The sequence below is a fragment of the Tursiops truncatus genome, chromosome 11, assembly GCF_011762595.2.
Source record: "Tursiops truncatus isolate mTurTru1 chromosome 11, mTurTru1.mat.Y, whole genome shotgun sequence".
NCBI classification, from domain to species: domain Eukaryota; kingdom Metazoa; phylum Chordata; class Mammalia; order Artiodactyla; family Delphinidae; genus Tursiops; species Tursiops truncatus.
Window position 1 is genome coordinate 92,115,333 of NC_047044.1, and position 24,723 is coordinate 92,140,055.

The following is a 24,723-nucleotide window of genomic DNA, read 5'->3' on the forward strand; positions in this document are numbered from 1 at the left end:
ATGTTAGTTTGAATCTGTATGTCCCCTCCCTGCCTCAAGCCTGACCCCAAGCCCAGTTCCACCCCTAAGCAAGTGAGATCAAAGCTGGCAGCAGAAATGTGTAACATAAACATGTCAGAGGAAACTCTTTTGCTAACCTTAGACTACGAGCAGTCTGTCCGATCAGATGTGCTAACAAGGCAGATTAGACACATGTATCAAGAGTAAGAAAACACAGGTTACCCGAGGGTACATGCAGGGTAGTTGTGGCTGAAACAGCTCTCCACAGCCCAAGGATAACCTCTGAGCTACAAGATCCCCAAAGCATGTGTCCCCGGCTTACATCTCGCTGCCAGGAGGTAGAGGAGTTGGGTATTTGAAATAAAATGGCTGGGAGATAACAGTTCTCACCCACAGCTACTCTTGGGGGTGGTCCATCTTCCTGACTAGGAAGGTCCAGAGATGTGAGGGCTACCCATGTGTTTGAGGCATTTATGAGACTTCACGAAAAGTTTACTAGATTTCTGAAGGGGACCAAGGGGTCCTTATAGATATCTCTTCTAAAACTTCCTGAGAGCACCAGGATTAGGAAATATTGTGCCTTCTCTGCGTCTTCTCCCATCCACCATGTGAGCTCTATCCTGGAATTATGTGTCAAAGAGGAAAGATTCTTAACCCCAGCTACACATAAGAATTACCTACGGGGCACTTAAAAGACAAAGATGCATAGACCTCATATTCTAATGTTCTGATTCACTAAGTCCAGAGCGGGACTTGAACCCTTGTATGTTTCAGAATAGTGGTTCTCTACCTTGGCTGCCTGTTACAATAACCACCGCACCTCACCCCAGTTTAGTAAGAATCTCTGGGGATGGTGTGTCAGTATTTTGTCAAAGCTCCCCTCGTGCTTCCGTTGAATTCACGTCCAGGCTATGAGCCACCCCTGCACTGAGGTATTTCCAGGTGTAGACCTACCTTCTCGTTTGGGGTGTGCCTTCTGGGGTGGACACTTGGATGCCTCCACAATGCGGAATAGTCAGGGACTTCCTGCCTGTGCCAAAGGGTCATCCGAAAGCCATGACTACTCCCCATCCCGGTGGGCATTAGTAACAAGTGAAATGTCCGAGAAGCACGAGAGTACACACACATGTTGACAATGTCAAGAACCAAAGCTAGTGTTCACCCTCCCCGACCCCGCAAAGAAAATCAAAGAGGCAAAAATTCAGACACAAAAATCAGAGCCAGGGCTTACGATTACTCACTTTACCAAAGGATGCTTGACTTCGCCAAAGAATTCAACATGGGGCCGCTTTAACTATCAAGTCTCCTTGGGGCATTTTACAATGCACAAAACTTTGATTTATAAACAGTTTTTTAGTTATGCATCTGTTCCAAGAAATAAGGTCCACTCGTGCAGATGTGTGTGCACGGTTAGATCTTAGGCTCGACATGTGTAGTCACTGATGATTTAGGTGGCTGAGCAGATGCTCTCAGGATCACAGATAGCATCAAAACACCTGTGCTAATGCGCTGTAAAACTGTGCAGGCAGGTGTTTGTTTCTGCAGCGGAGGGGCTGCATGCAGCCCCAGACAGCAGGCAAGATTTCACCATCGCCAAGCAGAGAAAGCAGAGAGGTCACAATAAATACGTGTGCAGAAGCCCTGTGTGATCTGTGTGAAGGTCGGGTGGAGGACAAATGCAGCCTCCCTGTCCACCCTCAGATGCATGTGGCCAAGCCAGGGATCCCTGGCAGACTCTCTGGGCCGCCTGGTATTCTTTTACACGGAAGGCAGGCCCTGCTGGAGGGAACCAGATGGGAGGTGTCGGCACTGGAATGAGGTCAAGGCTGCCTTCAAAACATTGAGTGCTAAGAGCTGGAAGCCACGGGAGAATCAGGATCAACTGCATTCAAAGCGGCATCTGTGAATAAAATTGGAGGAGATCTATGACTAGTGGGAGAAAAAGACCCCACAAGGTTCTTGCTGACCGTCCGTTTTTTTTTTTTTTTTTTGTGGTACGCGGGCCTCTCACTGTTGTGGCCTCTCCCGTTGCGGAGCACGGGCTCCGGACGCGCAGTCTCAGCGGCCATGGCTCACGGACCCAGCCGCTCCGCGACATGTGGGATCTTCCCGGACCGGGGCACGAACCCATGTCCCCTGCATCGGCAGGCGGACTCTCAACCACTGCGCCACCAGGGAAGCCCTTGCTAACCTTCTTTGAAATTGAAATGCTTTCTCGGTAGATACAAATAGAAATTTTGGGAACGTGGTAATGAGGATGCAAGTGTGACCACAGTGGGATGGTTGCCTTCGTTACTCAGTCTTGATGGGCTCTTAAGGGTCTTACATCCATCAGGGCGGGAAGCTGGCTCCTGTGGCGCCCTGGCTGAGTCATGATCATTGGTTGGAGTAAGAGCCCACACACACCCCAGGCCTCTGGTTTTTCTCTTCCACCTTCCTGTGGGTCCCAGGAGAAGAGAGACACAAGCTCTCAACTGAAAAAGCTGCCTAAGGGTAGCTTTAGGGCTGGGGCTTTGCTGGCGGGTTTCCTGCTCTGAGCAGGAACTTACCAGCTCTATGTACCTGTAAGTTGAAATAGAACCAGTGACTCTGTCTTAACCTTCTGTCCTTGTCTTTTTTGTCCTGCCAGAGCCGGGTGGCCCATCTTTCACCATCGGCAAAGCTATTTGGTTACTGTGGGGTCTGGTGTTTAACAACTCCGTCCCGGTGCAGAACCCAAAGGGGACCACCTCCAAGATCATGGTGTCGGTGTGGGCCTTCTTTGCTGTCATCTTCCTGGCCAGCTACACTGCCAACTTAGCTGCCTTCATGATCCAAGAGGAGTATGTGGACCAGGTTTCCGGCCTGAGTGACAAAAAGGTAGGAGCACCATTTGAAACCTCCCATCTTTCCCCCAGTCCCATTCTCAGCCATACTCGGAGCTCTCACGGACCTGTTAATATCCTAAACCTTTAGAATCGACCGTTCTTCCTTATGGCTCCTGAAATTGGGACACAGGAGCAGAATTCAGTTTCCCCACCGAAATAATATTACTTCACGTTCGCCTTCTCACTTGTGAAAGGTTGTCACCAGTGCGCCCTGGGCCGCAAATGAGGGGCCTGGTGTGTTAGCGGTTTTCTGAGTACAGGGTTCCTCTTGTCTGGGGCGCTCAGGAGGCCTGGCAGCAGCACCAGGCTGCACCTTTGGGCTGTTACTAGAGGACACCCACGCTGAGGGTGCCGGCCCGTCACGGCCCTCATTTTCCTCCCAGGGCTGTTCGCCTGCACGCTCCCCCTTTGTTCCTCTGCACGCTCGCAGGTTCCCAGGGTCGAGGAGAAGGATTGTTCTCATTGTGTCCTGAAGAAAGGTAGCTGCTACCTAACTGGATCGGGGGGTGCCGATGAATGGGTTGTCCCCATACCAACCGCAGGCCTCCCTGCTGGCCTGTGCCGCGAAGAGAGGAAGGGAAGTCTGCTGGTTGCCATGTTTACTGGGTGAGGATGTGTAAAAACCCAGGCTCAGTACATGTTACTCTCTAGGTCTGCTGGAAGCAACACAGGTTCCGTGGGAGCTCTGGTCCAACCCCAGTCCTAGCGGCTACCTTCCTGGAGTGCCCAGGAGAGCCCCTGGATACCCCAAATCACTCTGGAGACTTTCACTTACAATGTCTCCTCTTCTCCGTTTCCTTAAGATTTAGAAAATGTGATTTCCCACCCCTTCCCCCAGGATGAAACTATGTGATATAGACGGATGTGTGTTTAGACCACATAGGTCAGATGTAGCTCATGCTTTATCACGTGGGTCAGCTTCTCCCAAGACAAAACCTTAAACACTTAGCAGATGGTTTGAGAAGAATGAAAAGGAGGAGATATTCTCTTTGGGGACTCAAGTTATGATTTCTCCATCTACTCTCACTACTCACCAAGGACATTCAAAAGCTTAAGGAAGATAAACAGCTTCTTAAGGGAATGAAAAAAAATATATATATATATACACACACACATACATGGAACACTCACGATGTTCACCTCTTTAGGTTGGCTCTTTCTTTGGTTTGTCTTCCTTTTCACTTTATTTTTCTTCCTTCCTTTTAAAAACGTTCCCTCTCTTCTATTTCCTTCTCCCTTACCTTTAAGCTTTTTTCTTTTTTTACTTCTTTTTTTCTAACTCATGATTTATTATGCATTTCTTCAGATATTCATCCATCTATCACTTAATTCACTTTAAACCTTTCTCTCTCTCCTTGTTCCTTTGTCAGCGTCCTTCCTTTACCATTCTGATCCTCTCAGAAACTCTGAGCTAGACCTCTCCCTTCATCCCTTTCTACAGCTACTTTTTGTGCCTATTTCTGTGACCTGGGCAGTCGTGGTGCTGAGAGCAGCTGATCTCCCAGGGCTCCGTACTTGGATGTGACGGAGCTGAGGTGGGCCACGGCCACCCTAAGACACGAATGTGGCAGAAGCGTGACAGACCATGTCCCCACGTGTGGATCTGTCAGGGGTACGGAGGACCATATCCTCACATCAGGGAACGGCAGAGGTGTGCCGGATTATGTCCCCATGCAGCGTGTGGTGGGACCGTGTCACCATGCAGTAAATAACATGGTCGAAGGGTGGTGGGCCACAGCCCTTCCGGGGACTCTGGGCTGTGAAGTAGGGGATCCACCACAATCATCACAGTGTTTTCTTTCGTTTCCTCTGAGAATTGGTTAGGACACTGTATTTATGTTTCTCATCCTCTCAAGGGCCATCCGGCAACAACTGAATGATTTTCTACTTGAACTAAGCATAATTGAGATGGAGGGAGATTGTTTTCCCTTCTGTGGTTTGGAAAGAACATCTTGTTCTGGGCTGCTTGAACAGAGAGGCTCTGCCCCTGTCTGTCCTCCACACCACGTTGGTTACGTTCTGAGAAGTTGGATCCCATCTTTGCTTAAAGAACTTGAGAGGCTCCATTGCTTACAGAATAAAGACAACTCTTTTCAGGCGTGGCGCTCAGGGCTTTTACAAGTGATTCCCAGTGTGCACCAGCAACTCCGTCTCATCAGCCAAGGCGTAGGCTCTCGCATCCTATGTTCTAGGCATCCTTGCCTCCTTAGCCTTCCCAGCGACACCTCTCTGCATCTGCCTGGGGTGTTCTTCTCCTTACTTCTTCACTCACCAAACTCCTACTGAAACTGCAAGACACAGATCAGAGATCCCTTTATTTGTAAAGCCTTCTCATCTGGGCTCATCTGGGAAGTTAGCCATCGTCTCCTCTGTCGTGGCAATCATTCATACCTTTATTATAGCGCTTGTCTCCCACATTGTAACCTACAGACGTGTACCTGTCCATATCTCCCCTTATTTGACCATAAGCTTCACAGGGTCAGTGACCATAACTTGGTTATCATTTTTACAAAAAGTCTGTAGGGTGAGAGGGAGAGATGGTGTACTAATTTAAGAGTCTCTTGCACAGAGCAGTGGACTAAGCATTACAGGCAAAGAAAGCAGCAAGAGAGCAAGAAGCCTTTAACAGCTGTTCAGTTTGAAAATGATTATCTGATCCACTTCAGAACTCTGCAAATGACAAAATAGCATCTGACCAGAAAGTGTCAACATAATTTACAGAAGTATAGAAAACCTTTAAGTAACCAATGACATACAACTGCAGATCAGTGTCAGGAACAGTATTATAAGTCAGAGAGTTTTCTGAAAGTGCACTTAAAATGTCAAAATTCTTATCAATTTGACTTCAAAACACCTAAAGAAAACTAAGTCTTGAGAATGACTTACATGAGAGGAAGTATATTCTGTGAATTTAGCAAAAGAAAATAATAAAGTCTTCAAAACGATAACATTGAGAACAGAAATGAGGTGACTTTGAAGACTCTTTTCAGTGCCATGAAATTTTCATCAAGGAAGGTAACATTTAAAGTGGAGAAGGGTTTCTATACTTGTTTAGACTATCACGGATGACATATCTTCTATGTAACTCAGACCAAACGATAAATATTTTGGAGTGATGATGGGGAGATATTTGTCGTCATTAGATTTAGATATTTTAAGAAATTGTCTTCAATTTTATGGCAGGAAAATGTTCCCAGATCTCATTTATGTTAAGGTACAAAGTCAGAACGTTCAGAGTTAAATTTCCATGAAATCCTATTTGGGGGCTCCTTTTTTATTGGATGGCTTCCATCTTGCAATAGCACATTACATCATTGAATTCAGAATTATTCCACTACATGCTAGAACTAAATATGGGTGCAAGTGCTAACATTTAGCAGCCCTACTGTACATTCCATCAGCTCTCCCAGTGGGAGGAGGATATAAGGAAGCTGGTGACATCTTTCTTCTCTTAACAAAGAGCCCACAGTGCTCATTCTCATATTCTCAGCTATCCAGATGGATTTCTCATTTCGCAGTCGGCCAACCACAGCATGGAGGAGAGTTTGGCCAGGCGAACAGGAGACGTATTTTCCGGGCACTGGATACATTAAGTATTTACATATATGTTATATGAATAATCTTCATCAGGTATGACTATTCCCATTTTACAAATACGGGCACTGAGACTCCGGGAACTTTCGTGATTCCCTAAAGTCATACATTATCAAGTGACAGAGCCAGGGTTTGAGTTTCTGTGTGTTTGGCTTTAAAAGTCACTTTGCCAGGATGTCTCCCTTGTAGTGAATCCCAGACAAAGTTATGACACAGCTAAGGATCGGTATTGACACCCCTGCACCCCACCCACTTCCTCATTGAATCTCCTACCCTCTCATTCAATGACCTTCAGTTTTGGTTCCACTTAACCTAACCCTTCTCAGGTCACCATACACTACCACTGCCAAGACTGCTATTACTACCTCTACTACTAGGACTGATAATAATAATAGCAATTATCATTATTATTAATATGACTTCAACACTGATATCTCTGCAAACATTTTTTTCAGCTCTCAGGAGCCAGGCGTAATGCCAAGTACATCACATAGATTTCTTATGTAATGGTGCTTTTATAATCATACCTTCATTTGTAGATGAGGAACTTGAAGCTTGGAGAGGTTAAGTCATTTGCCCTTCTGATGTTCCTGGCTGGCCAACAGCCCCTCAGCCGTGTGCCACCGTGTTCAGATTCCAGTGTTCTTTCCAGTTAATCCTCTTTCTTCCTGACCTTCCCATCTACCTTCCCGAAGCTCAACAAGTGGGATCCTTTTCCCCTATTAAAGGGGAGCTATCTGATTAACTGATCCAAAATAATTAGATAGTATTTTAACATTTGCCCCTTATTTAATAAGTCTTTCAGAGGCATTGCTTTGAACAGAGAATGGTGGTGCTTTCGTGGACCTGGGCAGGCTAATGGCCCACAAATGGACTTTAGCCTGGGCCTATTGTGACCGTGAGCTTTAAGCCACTGTTGGAGGGTGGCAGAGGGGTGGCAGCAGGACAGAGAAGCGTCAGTGGTAGGTTCAGGGGGTGAAGGAAGCCTGCAGGGAGGCAGAGGCTGCCAAGGTCACCAGGGGCTGCCGTCAGGCCAGGGGGCTCCCGAGGCTGCGTCCTACCTTACACATTCCTGCCACCAGTGTGACATACGCCCGCATTGTATTTTGCTGTTCTTTTCCTCAAGGAACTACGGGAACTTTATGAACTTTAAATGTCAAAAGGTGTTTATCTGGTTAAGGAGGGCAGACATCTTCGCCTGCAACATTGAAGGTGCATTCAGGATAGCCTTCTAAAAACTAAGGAAGAAGCCCGTGGCTTTTCTAGATGATGATTATTCTGAGTTTCTGAGAAGTTCCGTAGAGTCTGGAAGCTGTCTCATGTCCTTTTGGCAGATAGGCAGTGTATGACTTTTTAAATCAGCACGCAAACAAACGTGTCCATGTGCATCCTGGAAGAAAGCCAGCCTGGGGTAAGATATTTACACCACAACTACACTGATGTGTGATGCTTGGATGGCATTTGAGCATGGGTGAGGACATGGGCCTTGCTTGCCACTGTACAAATGGTACTTCCTTGCCCTATTAACTTTAGGCCAGAAGCCAGTGGAGGCAGCTGACCTCAAGCCTGATCTGTCACACCCTGGTCCTGGCCCAGACCATCTTGGTCAGGTCATGGAACAGTGAACTAAAAGTAGCTCGCCAGGCAAAGCAGCAGGAATGACCGACTAGCCGGGGACCTAGAAATGAGGGCCTGGGCTGGACCTCCAGGTAGCTGAGCAAAAAAAGGGTGTGATTTATTACATGGAGTCCCTTGGAGCTGTCGGGCATCTGGTCCTTTTGTTACAGCTGGCCGAGAGCAGTTCTGGAGGAAGTGACAAGAGAAGAAAACTCCCCAAACCCTGGCACTGTATGGGGTACAGGACACACATGGGTGGGAGAGGGGACACGTGCCCATTTGTCTCCTAATTAGCTGAACCTAATTAGCCGGTCCAATGCATGGACCACCACCCCAAGTACTGAACCCACTCATTCCTGCCAGGGCGGCCCCCATCCAGATGCATCCAGAACAAAGCCCTGGGGCTTAAGCAGCCCAGCTCTGCTGCCCAGGGTCAGCTCTCAGCACTCCTCTAGGTTTCTTTGAGAACGGGACTGCTTACGGCCCCCAGCTGGCCCCCGTGAGCTCTAATTCCCGAGTCCATTCGTGACTGGCCGCCCTGACTGAGGCATCCAGTAGGGCTTAGCAGTGGCCACCCTCCCGGCCCAGGGATACGGGTGTCCCCGTGCTGATTGCTGAGCTCCCGAGGGAACCCCAGGGTCCCCTTCCTCTCCTCTCGTGTCCCCTTTATAGCATCAGGCCTCGCTCTGCCCTCCTCTCCTTGAAGGACCACCTGCGTCCTGACCCTCTGTGACTTCCCACACAGGATACCTCACCTCCCACCTCTGCTATACTGTTGGGGCTTCTCGGGGTTGAACGGTGGTCCCCCAAAAGATACGTCCACATGCTAATCCCTGGAACCTGTGAGTGGTGACCTTATTTGGAAAAAAAAAAGATCTTTGCACATGTAATTAAGTTGAGCATCTCAGGTTAGGACCGTCCTGGATTGCTGCTAAATCCAATGGCAAGTGTCCTTATGAGAGAAAGGCAGAGAGAGAGCTGACGCAGAAGAGAAGACCAGGAGAAGTAAGAGGCAGAGACGGGAGTGTGGCAGCCACAGAAACACCTGGAACCACCAGAAGTTAGGAGAGGCAAGGAGTGGCTTCTCCCCTAGAGCTTCTGGAGGGAGCGCAGCCCTGCTGACACCTTGATTTTGGACTCCTGGCCTCCAGAACGTGCGAGAAGAAATTTGTATTGTTTTAAGCCGCCAGAGGCTTGTTGTGGCAGCCACGGGAAACAAACACGGGGCCTCAGTGCCCCTCCTGTAACCTGCACTCTCAGGGGCTTGCCCCCCTTAAACCCTGGAGCTCTTACTCACCTGCTCTTGTCAGCCACCCAGCCCCGTCCTTCCAAAGCGGGTATTTCTTACAGCAGAATCCAGTTCATTCCCCCCCGCCCCCCCCGACTAATCTCCTCTGCTTGGAAGAACAGATCTACGTCACCCTGAAGATTTGCAGAGATATGGTTTACACCCAGAGGGAGTCTTCTCCCTGCTGCTTAATTTTAAGGAGACAATAAAAATCCCGCGTGTCACTGTGTGCTCCCTTTTGCTCTGTCCTTGGGCCTGATTACTGTTAGTTTCTCCCAGTATGTCGCGTGTTATCTGTGTGTACGCTCCCCGCGCAGCCTTCTACTAGACCTCTGAGCAGGGAGGCCATTGTCAAAGGGGACTGAGGACATGTTTTTGTAAGATGTATCATTTTCACCACTCTTCTGGGGAAAATATTATTAATGCAACCCTCTTATATTCTGGATTTCACTGTGCTGTTCCTATCACGGGACTGCAAGGGACGTTATTTGATCATCAGGTACAAGTGATGTTTTGCTCATCAAAGGTAAACAGGTGTCCTCTCTCTTCATGTAGATGAATGTATCTTCCATGTTACATAGGAGTGCACACTCACATATGCAAGTATATGTGTGCATATGTGTGTATAGATACCTATATCTCCATCCTCCGAAACTACATAAAGATAACAGGATAACTGGGTAGTTAGGAACTTGACACTTAGCCAAGATGCATAAGGAGCTCAAGTTTCCCATGTCCATAGGAACTTCCGTTTTACAGAGTTGATCTGAGAAAGGACGTCTTTACCTGGAAAAGAAAGAAACTTTTGTCTCATTCTGCTGATATTAGTGGAACCATCATTTTGTGAAATGAAACAAAAATGAAATGAAGGAAGGAAGAAGAAAAGAAAAAAAAGGAAGGAAAGAGAAAGAAGGAAAGAAAAACGAACATCAGAACCCAATCGTAAGCTAGATCTGCTCTGTGTATCTCTTCTTAGAAAGGTGGTCCTGTGCAAGGTATTGGAGAGATAGATGCCTTCCTGGAGCCATGACATTTTTTATAATTGCTACTACACAGATTAGCATGAGGATGAATTCACAGTTTCCCCACCCGAATTGACCCCAAGTGAAAGCCAGCAATAGACAACAAACAATTTTATTAACCAAACTCAAAGCATGTACCACCAAGTGCAGTACTCAAGCTTTGGGTGCGCTGAGAGCGGGAGAAAATAGTGAGCGTGTCTCTGAACTGGTCAGGTCCTTGAATTTATCTGTGTGGCTTCCATATGGGGCCTCTCTGGTCAGGCCATCTCTTCCAGGTTGGGAAGAGCAAGCGGCCCTGGGGAATCCCATAGAAGTTCGAATCTACTTATGGTCAAGTCTCTGGTTGTGAGAGAAGTGAGCCGTTGCACTTAGCTAACTGTTGAAAGCAGTTTTTTTATTCCGAAGTTTATAGATGTCCAAGAAAAATAAGAGAGTTCCTCAACATCCTTTTCTCTCTGGTTAAAAACAAAAATTAGAAATAAATGTTTCCGTAAAGGGGGCTTTTACAGGCTGATGAAATCTTAGCTTGTGTTTTGAGGATTTATTAAGAACTAGTGTTTCACTTCTGGGCAACTAAGTTCAAGTCCTTTGAGACAAATTAACGCAGCCATGAAAATTTATATGTGGCCAAAGGCATCGGGCCTAAAATGAATCAAGTTTTAGAGACGTCAGAACTGTATTCACAGTGCAGACTGTGGCCCGGGCTGGCTCTGGGCCTTTGTTTTGGTCTTTTGGCGCTTCCAGTACACCCTCCACCCCATAATGGTGGCAAGAGAGGTGGGCAAGGGCCTCAGTGGCCCATGTGCAGCCTGTTGTATTTTGGGAAGCCTTCTGCATAGCCGGGCTAGCTGGGCATGTGCTCGGGCCAGGAAGGTAGGGAAGCGGGTGTTCGGAGCGGGGTGAGGGTGGTGGCTGAGAGAGCCTGAGGCTGGGGAAGCCCAACCATTTCTTCTACAATTCATGTCAAGGTTTCCTTTCCAGCGAGGGTCACAGAGAGCCCAGGACAGACGGCTCAAGCTCTGCAGGAACCACAGCCTCAGACATTTCTTCTGCCCTATTTGGGAAGATCAGATGCAGAGTGTCAAGGGCCATGGCTCCAGGCCAGTGTGACCCTGACAGCTGCCCACATGGAGGGTCCCCGAGGTGCAGGCAGCTTAGACTTTCAGGAGGCAGAGTCGGGAGGAGGAAAATCGGGGTTCTGGGTCCTCTGTGTAATCGTCATAGGATTAGTCTGTCCATGTGGACCTGTCTGTGTTGGCGACACCCAGGAAGGGGTGGGTTAGGGCCAAGTCTTGATATCAGAGTCACTCAGGGAACCCTTTCAAACGAAACAGGACTCTGTCCATCCAGCTGGAAATAAAAGTCCAGGTGGCAAGAGCTGCCGCCTGAGCAGGACGCAGTCAGGAAACCAGACATGTGAAAAGGGTTGAGAGAGGAGCCGCTCTGCGGGGAGCTACTGGAGGGCTGCGCCCCCTCCACTTTCCTCCCACCCCTCAGACCTACTGAAGGGGCTTTGAGGGGGTCACTGGGAGAGCTTGGCATTCACCCCCTGTGGTTAGAATGGGGGAGGGGCTGGCATTTGCCCCAAACCTGAGAAGACCCAGGTGACAGGTTCCCACCCACGGCAGGTCAGGCCTGCATCCCTCGAGTCCACATCAGGCCACTCGGGCAGTCTGGGCCGGGAGTGGAGGGAGGTGATTTTAAACGTACCTGCCCACTGGGCTTCCTGCTCAGGATGAGGCAGCTGCCCATCCAGAGATACGTGGGAGGGTGGCAGCCGGCAGGGGAGCCGGAGGGGTTGATGTAGACGAGCAGCTCCTTCAGGGAGCGAGACCCAGGTGCTCACCGAGAGGCTCTCGGGGAACCCGTGAGCTCGCCTGACCAGGAGAAGAGTCTGCTTTGCCCAGCGGCCTTGTCCAGAGACCATCCATGCCGGCTCACTACGACACCACGAGGTGGGTGCTGCCCGCCTCCGGCTTCTCCTACTCTCTGCCTTCCACTCCAGGCCCCCCAGAGAACGGGGGAGGACAGAACAGCTCAGGGGCAGGTCCCGTAAGAGCCGGCGTCAGCACCTGGGGTTCCTGCAGACACACGGCCGCCTCGGCCCTTATTCATGAGCAATGATTGAACTATTTAATGAACACATGCTATGTGCCTGTTGTCAGACCCTTCACATCCGTGTCTCCTTTAATCCTCGTGCCCACCCTTTGCGCTAGATATTATCGACATCTTTCCATAGATGAGGAGAGTCATTTAAGGGATAAGCAAATTCGCAAGTCACACAACCAGCAAGTGAGGGCATCGGATTTGATCCAGGGAGAGCCGACTCCAGAGCCTGCAGCCGTCCTGTCTTACCGCACCGCCGTAGCCCCATGTGCTCTCTGTGTGGACACGGGGAGGAGGGACACGCTTCTAGAGACACAGGCCTGGGGCAGCAGAACCCAGACCAGCCCCCGTCACGGGACCCTGTCTGGCCTGGCCTCTCGGATTCTCAAGGAGGTGATTATGGAAGCCCACCAACCCACTGAGAGCGGGTAGACCCTCTGCCCAGGAACCTAGAAGAGACTTCTGTTCACTCCAGTCTAGGAATAGCCAAGGGCTCTATTGTCTTTGTTTCTGAACTCAGCCCCTCGCACCTTTAAGAGCCACGTACTTGACGAGTGTTGCCTGGATGAACGAATCGAAGAGACACGGAATGTTGTCGGGCACCATGTTTTCTCCCTTCCTGGAAGTAACCAATATACATACTTACTTAATCTGGCCAGAAAAGAAAAGATCCTACTCTCAAGACAGAGGAAAGAATTGGAGAGGAGGGAAATGTATCGTTCTCCCCCAGCTCCATCCTCCTCTTAGGAGGGAACTAGAGCAAGAACTGTGTTCACTTACTGCTTCTGAAGTGCTCGTGGCTAGGAGACCATCAGTGGCTTAAGTCTAGAAACCACCTCGATAGTAAATGTGCTAAATACTTAATTCCTTCAGACTTCCTCACCCATCTCCCGGCTCATCACTTGCACGGCACTGGGTTCTGAGTTAAGCATAAGGCAGTTCCAGTTCTTGCAAGAACTGATTGCCAGCAGACCGTGAGACAGCTGGGACTTGGCCTCTTCTAGACCGAGTACAAGAGAGCCGTTGAGCTGGGTGTCATCCTGGTACTGAAGAGAGAACGCTGTGATGTCTAGTGATGTCTCCTAGTGGCCTCGAGTACAAATTGGACAAGATGGCAAACAGCCTCGCGTTAGGAAGCACGCTGCGGCTGCAGACCTCCCGGGCAGAGGTGCCACTAGGGAGTGATGCTCCCAGGGAAAAAAATGCACTTGAACACACAAGGTCATCCACTTACGTGTCTTTACGGGACACACCCACCCATGCCTGCAAACGCGCACACACACCAGAGGGTGCACATGCGGCTCTGACGGGGCGTGCTGGGCAATTTCTGCTTTTTTCCGTTTCTCCTTGTAAAAGCACGTCAGATTAATTCCGGCCAGTTACGGCCAAATCCCTTTCTCTCCGCCAGTCAGGGCCGCCCGAACAGGCAGGAGGCTCTCTCACCTGCTTCATTATGCAAATTGATATTCCAGCGCTGAAGAAGGCCAAGCAGCCTTCAGCACAGCACAGCAGTGATTCCAGGCTGTGATGAGAAGAGGTGGTCTGACAGCTATAAATAACAGTTCATGGGACATGTGGATGTCAGTTAGCTGGGGGTCAGATGTAACCATAAACGTATCCATACTCAGAAGACCTGCAGTCAAGGGCAAGCATGAGCCACCATGGAAAGGGCACAGAACGATACACACACACACACACACACACACACACACACACACACGCACGCACACACACACGCTCGCGCACGAAGAAATCAATGAACACTTAAGATCTCACATCGTGAGATTCATTTCTTTGGAAAAGACCTGCACGGTTCATCCAGGAGCTGCTGTACGCAGAGCAGGAGTCTTCCCAGAGATCACAGCTGGGAGGACTGACTTCGCTCTTGACTGCCTCGCCCTGTCCCCTCACCCCAGCACTTGAGTTAGAATTACAATCTCTCCTCTCAGTCCCGAGTCATCAAAAAGAGGCTTTTAACAGAATCAGGTAATTGTCGCCCTGGTCGTCTCTGCTGGGGGTGGCACAGGCCAGACACAGCTCCCAGCAGCATGGGCACCTCTGCTTGGTGGTGTGGTCTCGGTGACAGGAGCGGGGCTGGGGGTTGCAGGGAGGGCTTGTTGGGAAGCTGGGCAGTTCTCCAGCCCCTCCTGAATAGTCTTCATGATGTGCCCTCAGTTTTCGGTTTGAAAGGTCGCGAAATCACACATCATCCACTACACCCAGGATGGGTCCCTCCGGGTTACAGATGACCCAGCCAAGCGGCCAGTCTACCACCACTCCCCCTCCCTTGCCGGAAGCAGCACTCCGTGCACAGCGCGGCATCCTCGACATCCTTGCAGGATCTGAAAGACGCGTGGTTCAGCGAGGAAGGAAGGATCCCTGAAAAAAAATGGTGCCCAGGGCAGTCCTCAAGCGGGGCTTATTGGTCTGCGTGACCGCTGCTGTTGTGGAACATTTTCACGTGCTTTCTAGTTGAAACATTTATATAAAGAACTAAAAAACTTTAAACTATCTGCTACTTAGAATGAAGAGATCTTGGGGACATTTAGTAATAGTTTAATCACAGGTTAGTGAGACTTTTTTTTTAACATCTTTATTGGAGTATAATTGCTTTGCAATGGTGTGTTAGTTGCTGCTGTATAACAAAGTGAATCAGTTATACATATACACGTATCCCCATATCCCCTCCCTCTTGCGTCTCCCTCCCTCCCTATCCCATCCCTCTAGGTGGCCACAAAGCACCGAGCTGATCTCCCTGTGCTATGCGGCTGCTTCGCACTAGCTATCTACCTTACGTTTGGTAGTGTATATATGTCCATGCCTCTCTCTCACTTCGTCCCAGCTTACCCTTCCCCCTCCCCGTGTCCTCAGAGACTTTTTTGTTTTTAAGATTGTCTCCCTTTTGACACTTAGATGTGATTCCTTTGGACTGAAAAAACGGGGCTTTTGATTTTGTGGCCATGGATCATGTAGGAAAATAGAGACTTTTTGGATGCCCTGGAGGGGAGCTTAGAAAAGCAGCAGGGCCCAGGAAGTGGGGTATGAGTACAGAAAGAGAAGTGTGAGGGCCAGCCCTGACCCCAAGCAGAGGGGAGCCCTTCCCCTTCCTCCAGCGCTTCATCACCGTCTCCTGCCTCTCCCCCAGCCCAGCTACCCCACCCCTGTCCTCCTACCACCACCAGACCCCACCTGTCACCCTCCACTAGAATCACTGATCGATGCCCATTTCCTTCACTGCACTGGGCACTCCTTGAGGCAACAGACATGCTTTCAATAACTCTGTTCAGCTCCTGGGATTGTGCCTGGTACATTATAGAAGGGTGTTAAGTGAATGAATGTTCCCAGAACAGAAACTAATAATATTAACACTGAAGTTCTGCTTTCTTATGGATTAAATTGCCTTTAATGAGCTAAGCATTTACAGTCTTCTTTCTCTGGGGAAATGTATTTCTGTTTCTGAACAGCTGACTTATAAATGAACTATTGAGGACAGCGTGTTCATAGGTTGGGGCCTGCCTATTAGAAATTGCATTTCCAAAGCCAAAAATACATCAGTCTTTATATTGTGCGCTCCTCTGCAGTGTGAGCAACCATGACCATCATCCGTGGTGGTCACTATGGAAACCACATCGGTAGTTATGGTCTCAGAGTGGACCAGTCATCCCTGACCAGGGGTTGCCTTCCTGGGCTAGATGCTCTACATTCTTGGTCTTCTTTACTTCTCCTCCCAGACCTTTTAGGCAGATGCTACCTCTGCTTTCCAGAAGGGAAAACTAAGACTCAGCTACTGGAAAGCATGTGGTATGGCTGGGTTCCTAAGCCCCTCTGGTGCCTCAGTTTCCTAATTATAGAATGGGGATAAAAATGTCACCTACATTATAGCTGTTGTGCTGATTAAAGATGTATCGTACTGTCTATACTTATAATACTGTGAAATGCTTAGAATAGTGTTGCATCCCTCAGTAAATGTTAGGGTTCGGATCCTATGACAGACCCAGGGTTTGCGCCGGAATCCATCTCACAAAGGCCATGCTGTTTCCAGCAGATAATCAACATGTGCTTGGAAAGCCGCAGACAAACTGCTCCTAATCCACTCTAGGACCCACCCTCCCTCTCCCCTCCAGGATCCCTGCACTTGTCTATTTCAGTGAGATTCAGAGACGGGGTGGGGACGACTAGTACTATGCCAGGGCTGGAAAGGTGTGCAGGGGAGGATGGAGGTGCCGCTCTGCAGTGCTTAGACTTCCTGAAAATAGCTCTGGATCCAGGGATGCCTGGAAAGAGGGTATCTGCCATGGGCAGCAGGTGCCCGGGACCTCTTCACAGCCATCCTGTGGGGCTTTTGAGAGAAAAGCCCCTCCTAGGATGCTTTCTGAGCGTCCTCCTAGGTGCGGAGTAAGAGCTCAGTGGTCGTTTCTAAATCTATGTCTGTCACCCATCACTGTGATAGAAAACAGCTACTTCAAATATTATTTCCTTGGGCAAGTGGGCCCTACCCCAAACAGTTTCTTACAGGAGTGGACAGACGATAAACCTGGGTTCCTCTTAAAGCCTTCCCTAACTGCATGGTCTGTATTGCCCAAGAGCTGTCTGTCCTTTCAGACTCCCAGAAAAAGTAAACCTAACTGCTTCTACCTCAAGGTCTCTTTAAGACGTAGAAAAGAGCTTTCGCTACACTGCGAATTATTGATGAAGCCAGAGAATTTATAACATCCCTACGTTTATTATTAATATCCATTTTGACTAGTTTATTTAGCAATAGAAATCATGTTCTTATTGTCGTAAGGAGTTGCTACTCTATCATAATTTGCCCGCTAATGAAGGAAAGACTAATGCTCCCCAATGACCCCTCGCCATTTGGAAAATTCCCAGAAGGTCAAGTTAGATGTGGGTTTGGGAGAAGAGCCTGAGACCCAATGGTTTCAGTCCCTGAAGCTCCTCTTCTCGGTAGCTAAGCCAGGGAGCTCTCTTCCCATGTTCTATACCATTGAGGTGTCTCCACTGGCCAGTTCACACTTTAGACATGCTGTGTTAGTGCCCCTTATCTTGCGTACCTCTGTGATGCAAGCCTAGTGTGATGGTGTTCTCTAAACAATCAGTTGCGTTGTTTTTCAGTCTCACTATCTACTCTTCATTTATTCACTCAGCCATTAGAGTCTAAATATCTACATAAACCACTGCCCGGAATATGGTGTGGGAAGGTCAGAACAGCTCTGTGCAAGCACGCTCTCTCTCTCTCACCTTCCTGTCATCACTGAGTTCAGAGTCCAACCACACATCTGTCCCTGTCTATCCCAGCGGCTGCCACGCTGTCCGTGGTCAAGGCCTAGAGGCCTGGGGATAAGAAAGACCAGTAGCTGTGCTTCTTTTTCTCAAAGAATCTCTCCTGAAACCCCTCCCACCTTCTGTAAGCCCCCACTTCAACCTGGATTCTACCTCCTAGCAGAATCCTGCCACTTTCCACAGTTCATTGGATTAACTAAGGCCTCTGTTGTATCATCTGCCTGGCTTTTTGTTTAAGTTTTTCTGTTCTCTGCACTTAGCATAACACCCAGTACATAATAGCAATTAATTCAACAGGTTATTTATTGGATGGTTACCACAGTTACATTGTGAGTAGGGTTGCCAGACTTAGCAAATAGAAATATAGGGTACCTACTTAAATTTGAATTTCTGATAAACAGCAAATATGATTTTAGTATAAATGTGTCCCCAGATTTCATGGAACCCTACCTGGGAGGTGCTGGAGATGGGCTTAAACAGCCCTGGTCTCATAGTCCGGTGAGGGGGGCAGACACTCAAAACAGTAGATCAAGTACCATGATAGAGGAATGTCCTTGGATGTTCCTTTCAAGGTTAAATAAACCCAGTCTTTTAACCTTTCAGCGTGAGACTTGCTCCCCTTACCTTTAATGGTTTTCTGAACCTTCTCAAATTTCACTTGTGAGTTACAGGAGCGAGCACAGTGATCATGAAGCCCTCCCACTGGCGCATCACAGGGCCTGGCCGTGTGCTTCCCACCTGCCACATTTCTCTTTAGCTTCCCATTATAGGCTCCCTATTTAACTAGGAGCACTGCGTTATCGGCTCGTGTAGCCTGTGGTCCTCTAGGGCTCCATGATCCTTTCTGACCATGCTTTGACAAAGCCAGTTCCTGCCCCTTCTTACTCCAGGACCATGTGGTTTTTACATCCTGTGAGGGTTACTTTGTTCGATCCCTAATTGAACTTCATCCTTTTAATATCCTCTTTCCTCATGCCAGACTTATTACTTTGATGTTTAATTCTATTTCCAAATGGCCAGCCATCCAATCCAATTTAATGTCATAGCAGATTCAAGGAGCAAGTTTTCCGTCCCACCATCTAAGTGAGTAAAGAAAATGGTACCTTTCCCTGTGTATTTAATGTTACCCTCACCCTCCCAACTCAAGCAATCACACCTACCCCTTCACCAAGGGTCCCATCTACCTTTTGATACAGAGAAACTTTTTTCTTTACAGTTTACTCTGGCATTGGGTAGAGACTTTTTCCCATTCTGTTAATTGGCTCCTGATTTGAAATTTATAGAATAGTTTTAAAGTAGACTAGGTTCTCTGTAAACCATTGACAAAGGGAACATGACACATGCACTTGGAACCATTAAAAGGACCCGGTGGGCTGGTATCTTAAAAGAATCATCATGGAGCTTGATAAGGAAGCTCGACTAACTTCCTGCTAGGTAGCTGAGACAATAGCCCAGTTAGTGCACACATTTACCTCGAATTTACGTCCACCCAGGTAAGGATTTAAAGAAATATAAGTGTGAAATGGACTCATCTAGATTATTCTCCCAAATATATATGGCAATTCATAAGCAAGCTACCATGCCAGTAATTCTCTCTCTTCATTTGCTTATTCTAGAAGAAGTCTCTCTCCAAGCCTGAGACGAAACACGCCTTGGGTTTTAAGTGGAAAAATTAACCTTAATATGTTTATCTGATGTGAACTTGAAGTTGTTCTTCTGAGAATTCACATCAGACCAAGCTAGCGGGGCTAGACTCAAGGAGAAAGGCACCGACAGGAGGTATGTTATTACAGACAAGAGTTTCCAGGGAGCAGTGACCCTAAAAGGCAGTCTAAGCTCAGGACATCCTGTAGGGCAGGCCCCAGTTAAGCAACTGATCTAAAATCTCAAAGAGGTTCTCAGAGAGGTTTATCCCTCCCTACCTGTGTTTCTCTTTTTCCCACTAATGGAAATTATATTATATGGTGTGACATGTTCATATTTAACATATTTACAACGTTTGTCTCTCCCTGCTAGACGCAACCTCCGTGAGGGCAAGACTTTTTGTCCTTATTTACTGATGTATCCACAGTAACTATAATAGAGTCTGGCAAACATAGGTGCTCAAATATTTGTTGAAGAATGAGTTAATGAACTATTTAGTCGAATGAATGAATGAATGAATAAGACAGTTATATAATTCATATAGCGGTCATAGCATAAGCCAGTACTTCCTTTTCTTTATTAGCCGTTTGAATGTGAGGAACATTTCGTCAATACTGGTGGGGAAGAGAGGGTAATGTAGAGAAATGTTGGACATTTATAGTCTCAGAATTTGCTCGACTTGTGATTTCTGCTGTCAAATCATCTAAATCAAGCAGGTATATAAGGAGAATACCGAATAATACTACTGTTGTGGCTGGTCATGTCTTAAATTATACAGTGAGTTCAGGATTTATTTGGCAAGATACTTGATTTCTCCAAGCCCCTGATGGCGTCTCCTCTCATGCGTGCGCAGGGTGTGGTGGGCCCTCTGTGTACGCACGTGCTCACTAAGTCTGGACTGTGTTCTCTGAGTGTGAGACCTCAGCTTCTCAACCAGCCAGGTGTCCAGCAAGTGCTTTCTGCTCTCCCATCACTCATTTAACAAGAGGTAGCCAGCCCTGAAATAACTGTAACAGTGCCACTTGCCACTTTTAGAGGGAAAAGAGATACATGATGATAAAACCAGCTTTATATAAAGGACTTATTAAAAGTAAAAACAGTTTCTAAGATTTTCCTGGAATAAACACATATTAAACCCAATCTCTTAAACCATCTTTGATCTTTTGGGTCTGAATTCCTACGCAGCGTTCCCACCCCAGCATCATGGTGCATAGCGGAGCTCAGCGAGTATGTCTGATGAAGGGTAACCCTAAAGAGGAGTGTGAGTTACCATAGTTCAGGATGACTGACGACAAAAGGATTGAACGTGAGAGGGCTTTTGACTTAACCCTCAGTCAACTGGAAAAGTTAAATCCATTCCTCTCCTGATGGGGTTATTGGTCTTTTACTTTTGTAGCAGTCGCCTTATAATAATGACGTTTGCATTGTAATTGGAGGCCCATAAAGGACAAGGGAAGCACAACTGGACTCTTATTATCCCTAAAGGCCCCGAAAGGCCCCGGGGAGCGGAAGCCTCTGCCTTCCCGCGATGTTGACGCTCGAGCAGCGCCTGGTGCCGAGTAGATGCTCAGTGCGCACGTGGTGACTGGATGAAGGAGGGGATGGAGGGGACAGGAGCCGGGGACGGCCCTTTGGCCCTGGATAGGTCATGAACTGCCCAGGCCTCTGCTTCCCGCTCTTCACAGTGAGGACGTCGCTCAGTCGGCATTTCTCAAACTTTGTTTCACCCGCAAGTGTCCCGCAAGTGTCCCGGGACACATAATGGGTATTCTTTTAAAAGATCGACAGCAGAACGTGTTCGGGAAAATGCTGTAACAAGGTTAAATAAGTTCCTTTACCAAAGGACTTGTTGGAGCCCTCTCCTGTGCGGGTCCCTTGTGAACCCAGAAGGGGATGCAGTGTGTACGGTGGGATCGCTCACCCCCTCCCGGGGCTGATACTCTGCAGGCTGCAATGTCCCCTGCTTGGGGGCTGACTTTATTGACCAAGGCAAGGAGTTCCGGTCTGCGTAAATGTGGCACGATGCGAGCGTGTGTGCTCATGCTGGAGTTTCCATCTCTTGGTTTGGAAGTGACTGATCTGATTGGTGGCCAGGAAAGCAGAGGTGTGCTCGTCCCCCTGCCACACCTCTCCCTGGATCCTCAGCCCTGCCTGGCACAGACCTTTGGCTGCCCTCCCCTGACCCCAACTTCGCAACCCTTGAGCTGTTTCCACTGTGATAAGAGCCTCAGGTCATCATGCTAACAACTGGAGTGCCCCTAAATTCCTGGGACATCCTGCACATGGAAATCCTGGGAGTAACCCTCACGGTGTCCCCCAAACCGTAGATGAGCGACTGGGGCTTCTAGTGAAGCTCTGGAGTCCCAGTTTCCACAGCGAATCCATCTGTACCATTGACTTAAAATCTCCTTTAAAGGCCACGTCTCTTTGCCAGCGCCCACAACTTTCATAAACTACCTACATGGTCCCCGCCCCCTAACAGGTCTGTCTGCGCAGGGGTGTGAGTGGACAGAAGACAGTAACAGCTCTTTGTAACAGTCTCGCCTAAGGGGAGGTTGAGGAAGCACGATCAAGGCCACCCGTCAGGCACAGGATGACTTAAGGATAAAATTCAAATGCCTCCGTCCTTACGCCTCTGTTTCCTTCATCCCTGTGTTATCATAGTCATCTCCAGCTCTGTCACATTTTTGGTGCCAACGAAATGCCCATACGCATTGTCAAGTCCTAAACTTCACAGGCTCTTGAGGGATCTCAGCTCGGATATATTTTTTGAAGGTCAAATGGAGACGGGACCAGGAAAGGTGTCCCCAGCCGGCACGAGGCCGTATTACTCCTCATTCACCAGGGATGCCAGAAGGGCACTCACTAGCTCTGAACAATAGTCATTCTCAGCTGTGTTGCCTGATAATGCATTCGCCAGTAAGGAGGGCACTTTGAGTGATTTTTTAAAATATAATAAATAGATCTGCATTTGCGCTATTCAGTTCATTCACTCATTTCGTCGTTCACTCATGCTGAGAGCCTACGAAGTACCACTTACTATTCTAGGTGCCAGAGAGACAGCAGTGATCAAAACAGACAAAAATCTTGTCCTTCACATCACTTGTATTCTAAGGGCGGGGTTGGCGGAGGGGAGAAAAGTAAAAGGCAATTATATGCAATCTAGGAAGGGTGTTTACTGCACAGAGAAACATACAGCAGAGAAGGGAGATGGTGTTGGCAGAGAAGTTGCATCTTTAGATCTGGTGGTCAGGGAAGGTCTCAGTGAGACTATCAGGTCTGATCTGAAGCTCGAGAGGGAGCGATGGGTATCCGGGGATTTCGGTGTTCCTAGGAACTTCCAGGAGGCCAGGGTGGCTATGAGGGGAGGGCGAGGAAAGCAGTGGGAGAGGAGGTGGTGTGGACGAGGCCCCTCTGCCGCATCCTCTCCTTCTTCTTCTGAACGTATAAGCAGACTTGGACTCTGTCAAGGCTTACGCTTTGATGTCATTTCCATATATTCCTCCCGTTATTTTCTCCTGGGAACAGGCCAGACCCCCAGTGAGCATCCCCGCCCCAGCCTCTCAGTTCTTCATTCGGTGGCTTCAGCTGTGTAATGATAACTAAATGCTGCGTCCTTCCCCTGCCCGACCATGACGGGCGCTTGGCCGCTCGGCTCCTGCCTGGACACCAACTTAGTGGTCCATATTCACACATACAAACATTCGTTCCAACTTCTGTTGAGACACTGTGCCCGGGTCCCTCTGCATCTTTGCTGGTGCCCTTCCTCTGGTCCTGAGTGCCCTCCCCACACACCTTCCTGTGTCAATCTTGGCCCATCTGTGGGAGTCAGCTCCATCTCTGCTTCCTCCCTGTAGCCGCCTCATCCCCGTTCTCTTATGATGATCTCTACTCCCTGTAAATCTCCATTGCCTTTGCTTTCCTTACGTCCCTTTTGGAACTTGGCATATTCATTTAGTTATTGGATTATTCTGCTCTACGTGTCTGCTGAACATCTACTCTGTGTATCTGGAGCTCTGTGATGTGTTTTACAGTCAAGTGTGAGAACCCTAGATTGGAAGCCTAGCTGTGTGGCTTTCTTCAAGTTACTTATCTCTCTGGGCAACAGTTTCCATGTCGGTTACATGGGAATAATAATAACTCCCTCATAGGGTTGATGGGAAGATTAGTGAGTCACTCTATGTAAATTGTGTGGTACATGAGCATAGACGTGTTAGCTGTGTCTGTATTATACCATCACTATTATTTCCAACTGAACTGCAGTGTAAGAATTGTGTCTGTTGCCCCATTTCATTTCAGAGTCATTTCAGAGTTCAGTGACTTATGCGTGGATTTGCCACATTAAATGTGTGTTGATGTTGATACTTTAGGGTCAGCCGCCTAAGACTTCAGGGTCCAAGTGGGACATGGTAAAGTGTCATAATGCAGGAATAAGCCCTTCTGCTCTGCTCTACTAGCTCAGGGACCAAACCTCAACGAGCTAACATGAACTATGATGCCACTGTCTAATCTTATGAAATATTTCAGGAAATATTTATTAAGGCTTATATATGCAAATTTAGGAAAATACAAAAGAAATGACTGCTTTGCAATGAGGAAAACTGAGCGTTAACTATAAATTCCAGGAATCCAAAGAACTTGTATTTTCTTTCCTACAAGCTCTTGTTTGGGCCACAGCAGGAGGGAAGTGACAGGAGGAGAACGAGTTCTGTTCCCTCCATCACTCCCTCCCCTCTACAGCCTGTCACCCACTGGAGCCCCAGCTCAGAGAGGCAAGGGGCTCCTTCCCCAGAAGCACAGCACCCGGAGTTGTGAAGACGTACTTACCAGGCTTCTTGCATCCAAGTACAGGTTTCTTCACATGCAAACTTAGATGTGTTTGCCACTGTAGACAACCACAGTACTAATATGAATAACAAGAGAAAAAAGAGCAGAAACAACTAAGGTGTCAAGTGCTTCCTAAATGCTGACTCACTTCCTGGTAGCAAGATGGGATCAATTTCTCCTGGTGCCCAGGAAGAGAACTGAGTTAATTTGGGCACATTCATTATATACCTGTATCTTCTAACTACATTCCGTGTTATTGTTATCGCAAGTCAGTCACCTATTCCAAATGAATTTGAACAATATTCTCTCCGATGAATAATGTATAATGAAATGTAAAAACAATTATTTTTCCCCCCACTTCCATCCCAGATTATAACTCTCATGAAGGTGAAGAGTCTGACTTTCGAACCCATCACTATATCCACAGCCAGCTCATTCCATGGTGGGGTCCTAGGTGGCTGCCCTGCGCCCCATC

The 24,723-nt window shown here is 48.1% G+C and overlaps 1 protein-coding gene across 1 annotated transcript in view; it reads left to right on the forward strand.

Annotated features, from left to right (window-relative positions):
* Nucleotides 1–24,723, forward strand: part of GRIN2B (glutamate ionotropic receptor NMDA type subunit 2B) — a 410,164-nt gene that overhangs the window by 366,512 nt on the left and 18,929 nt on the right. The window contains exon 9 of the mRNA XM_019938439.3: nt 2,630–2,859. Coding sequence (XP_019793998.2) covers nt 2,630–2,859 — 230 coding nt within the window. The remainder of the gene's footprint in view (nt 1–2,629; nt 2,860–24,723) is intronic.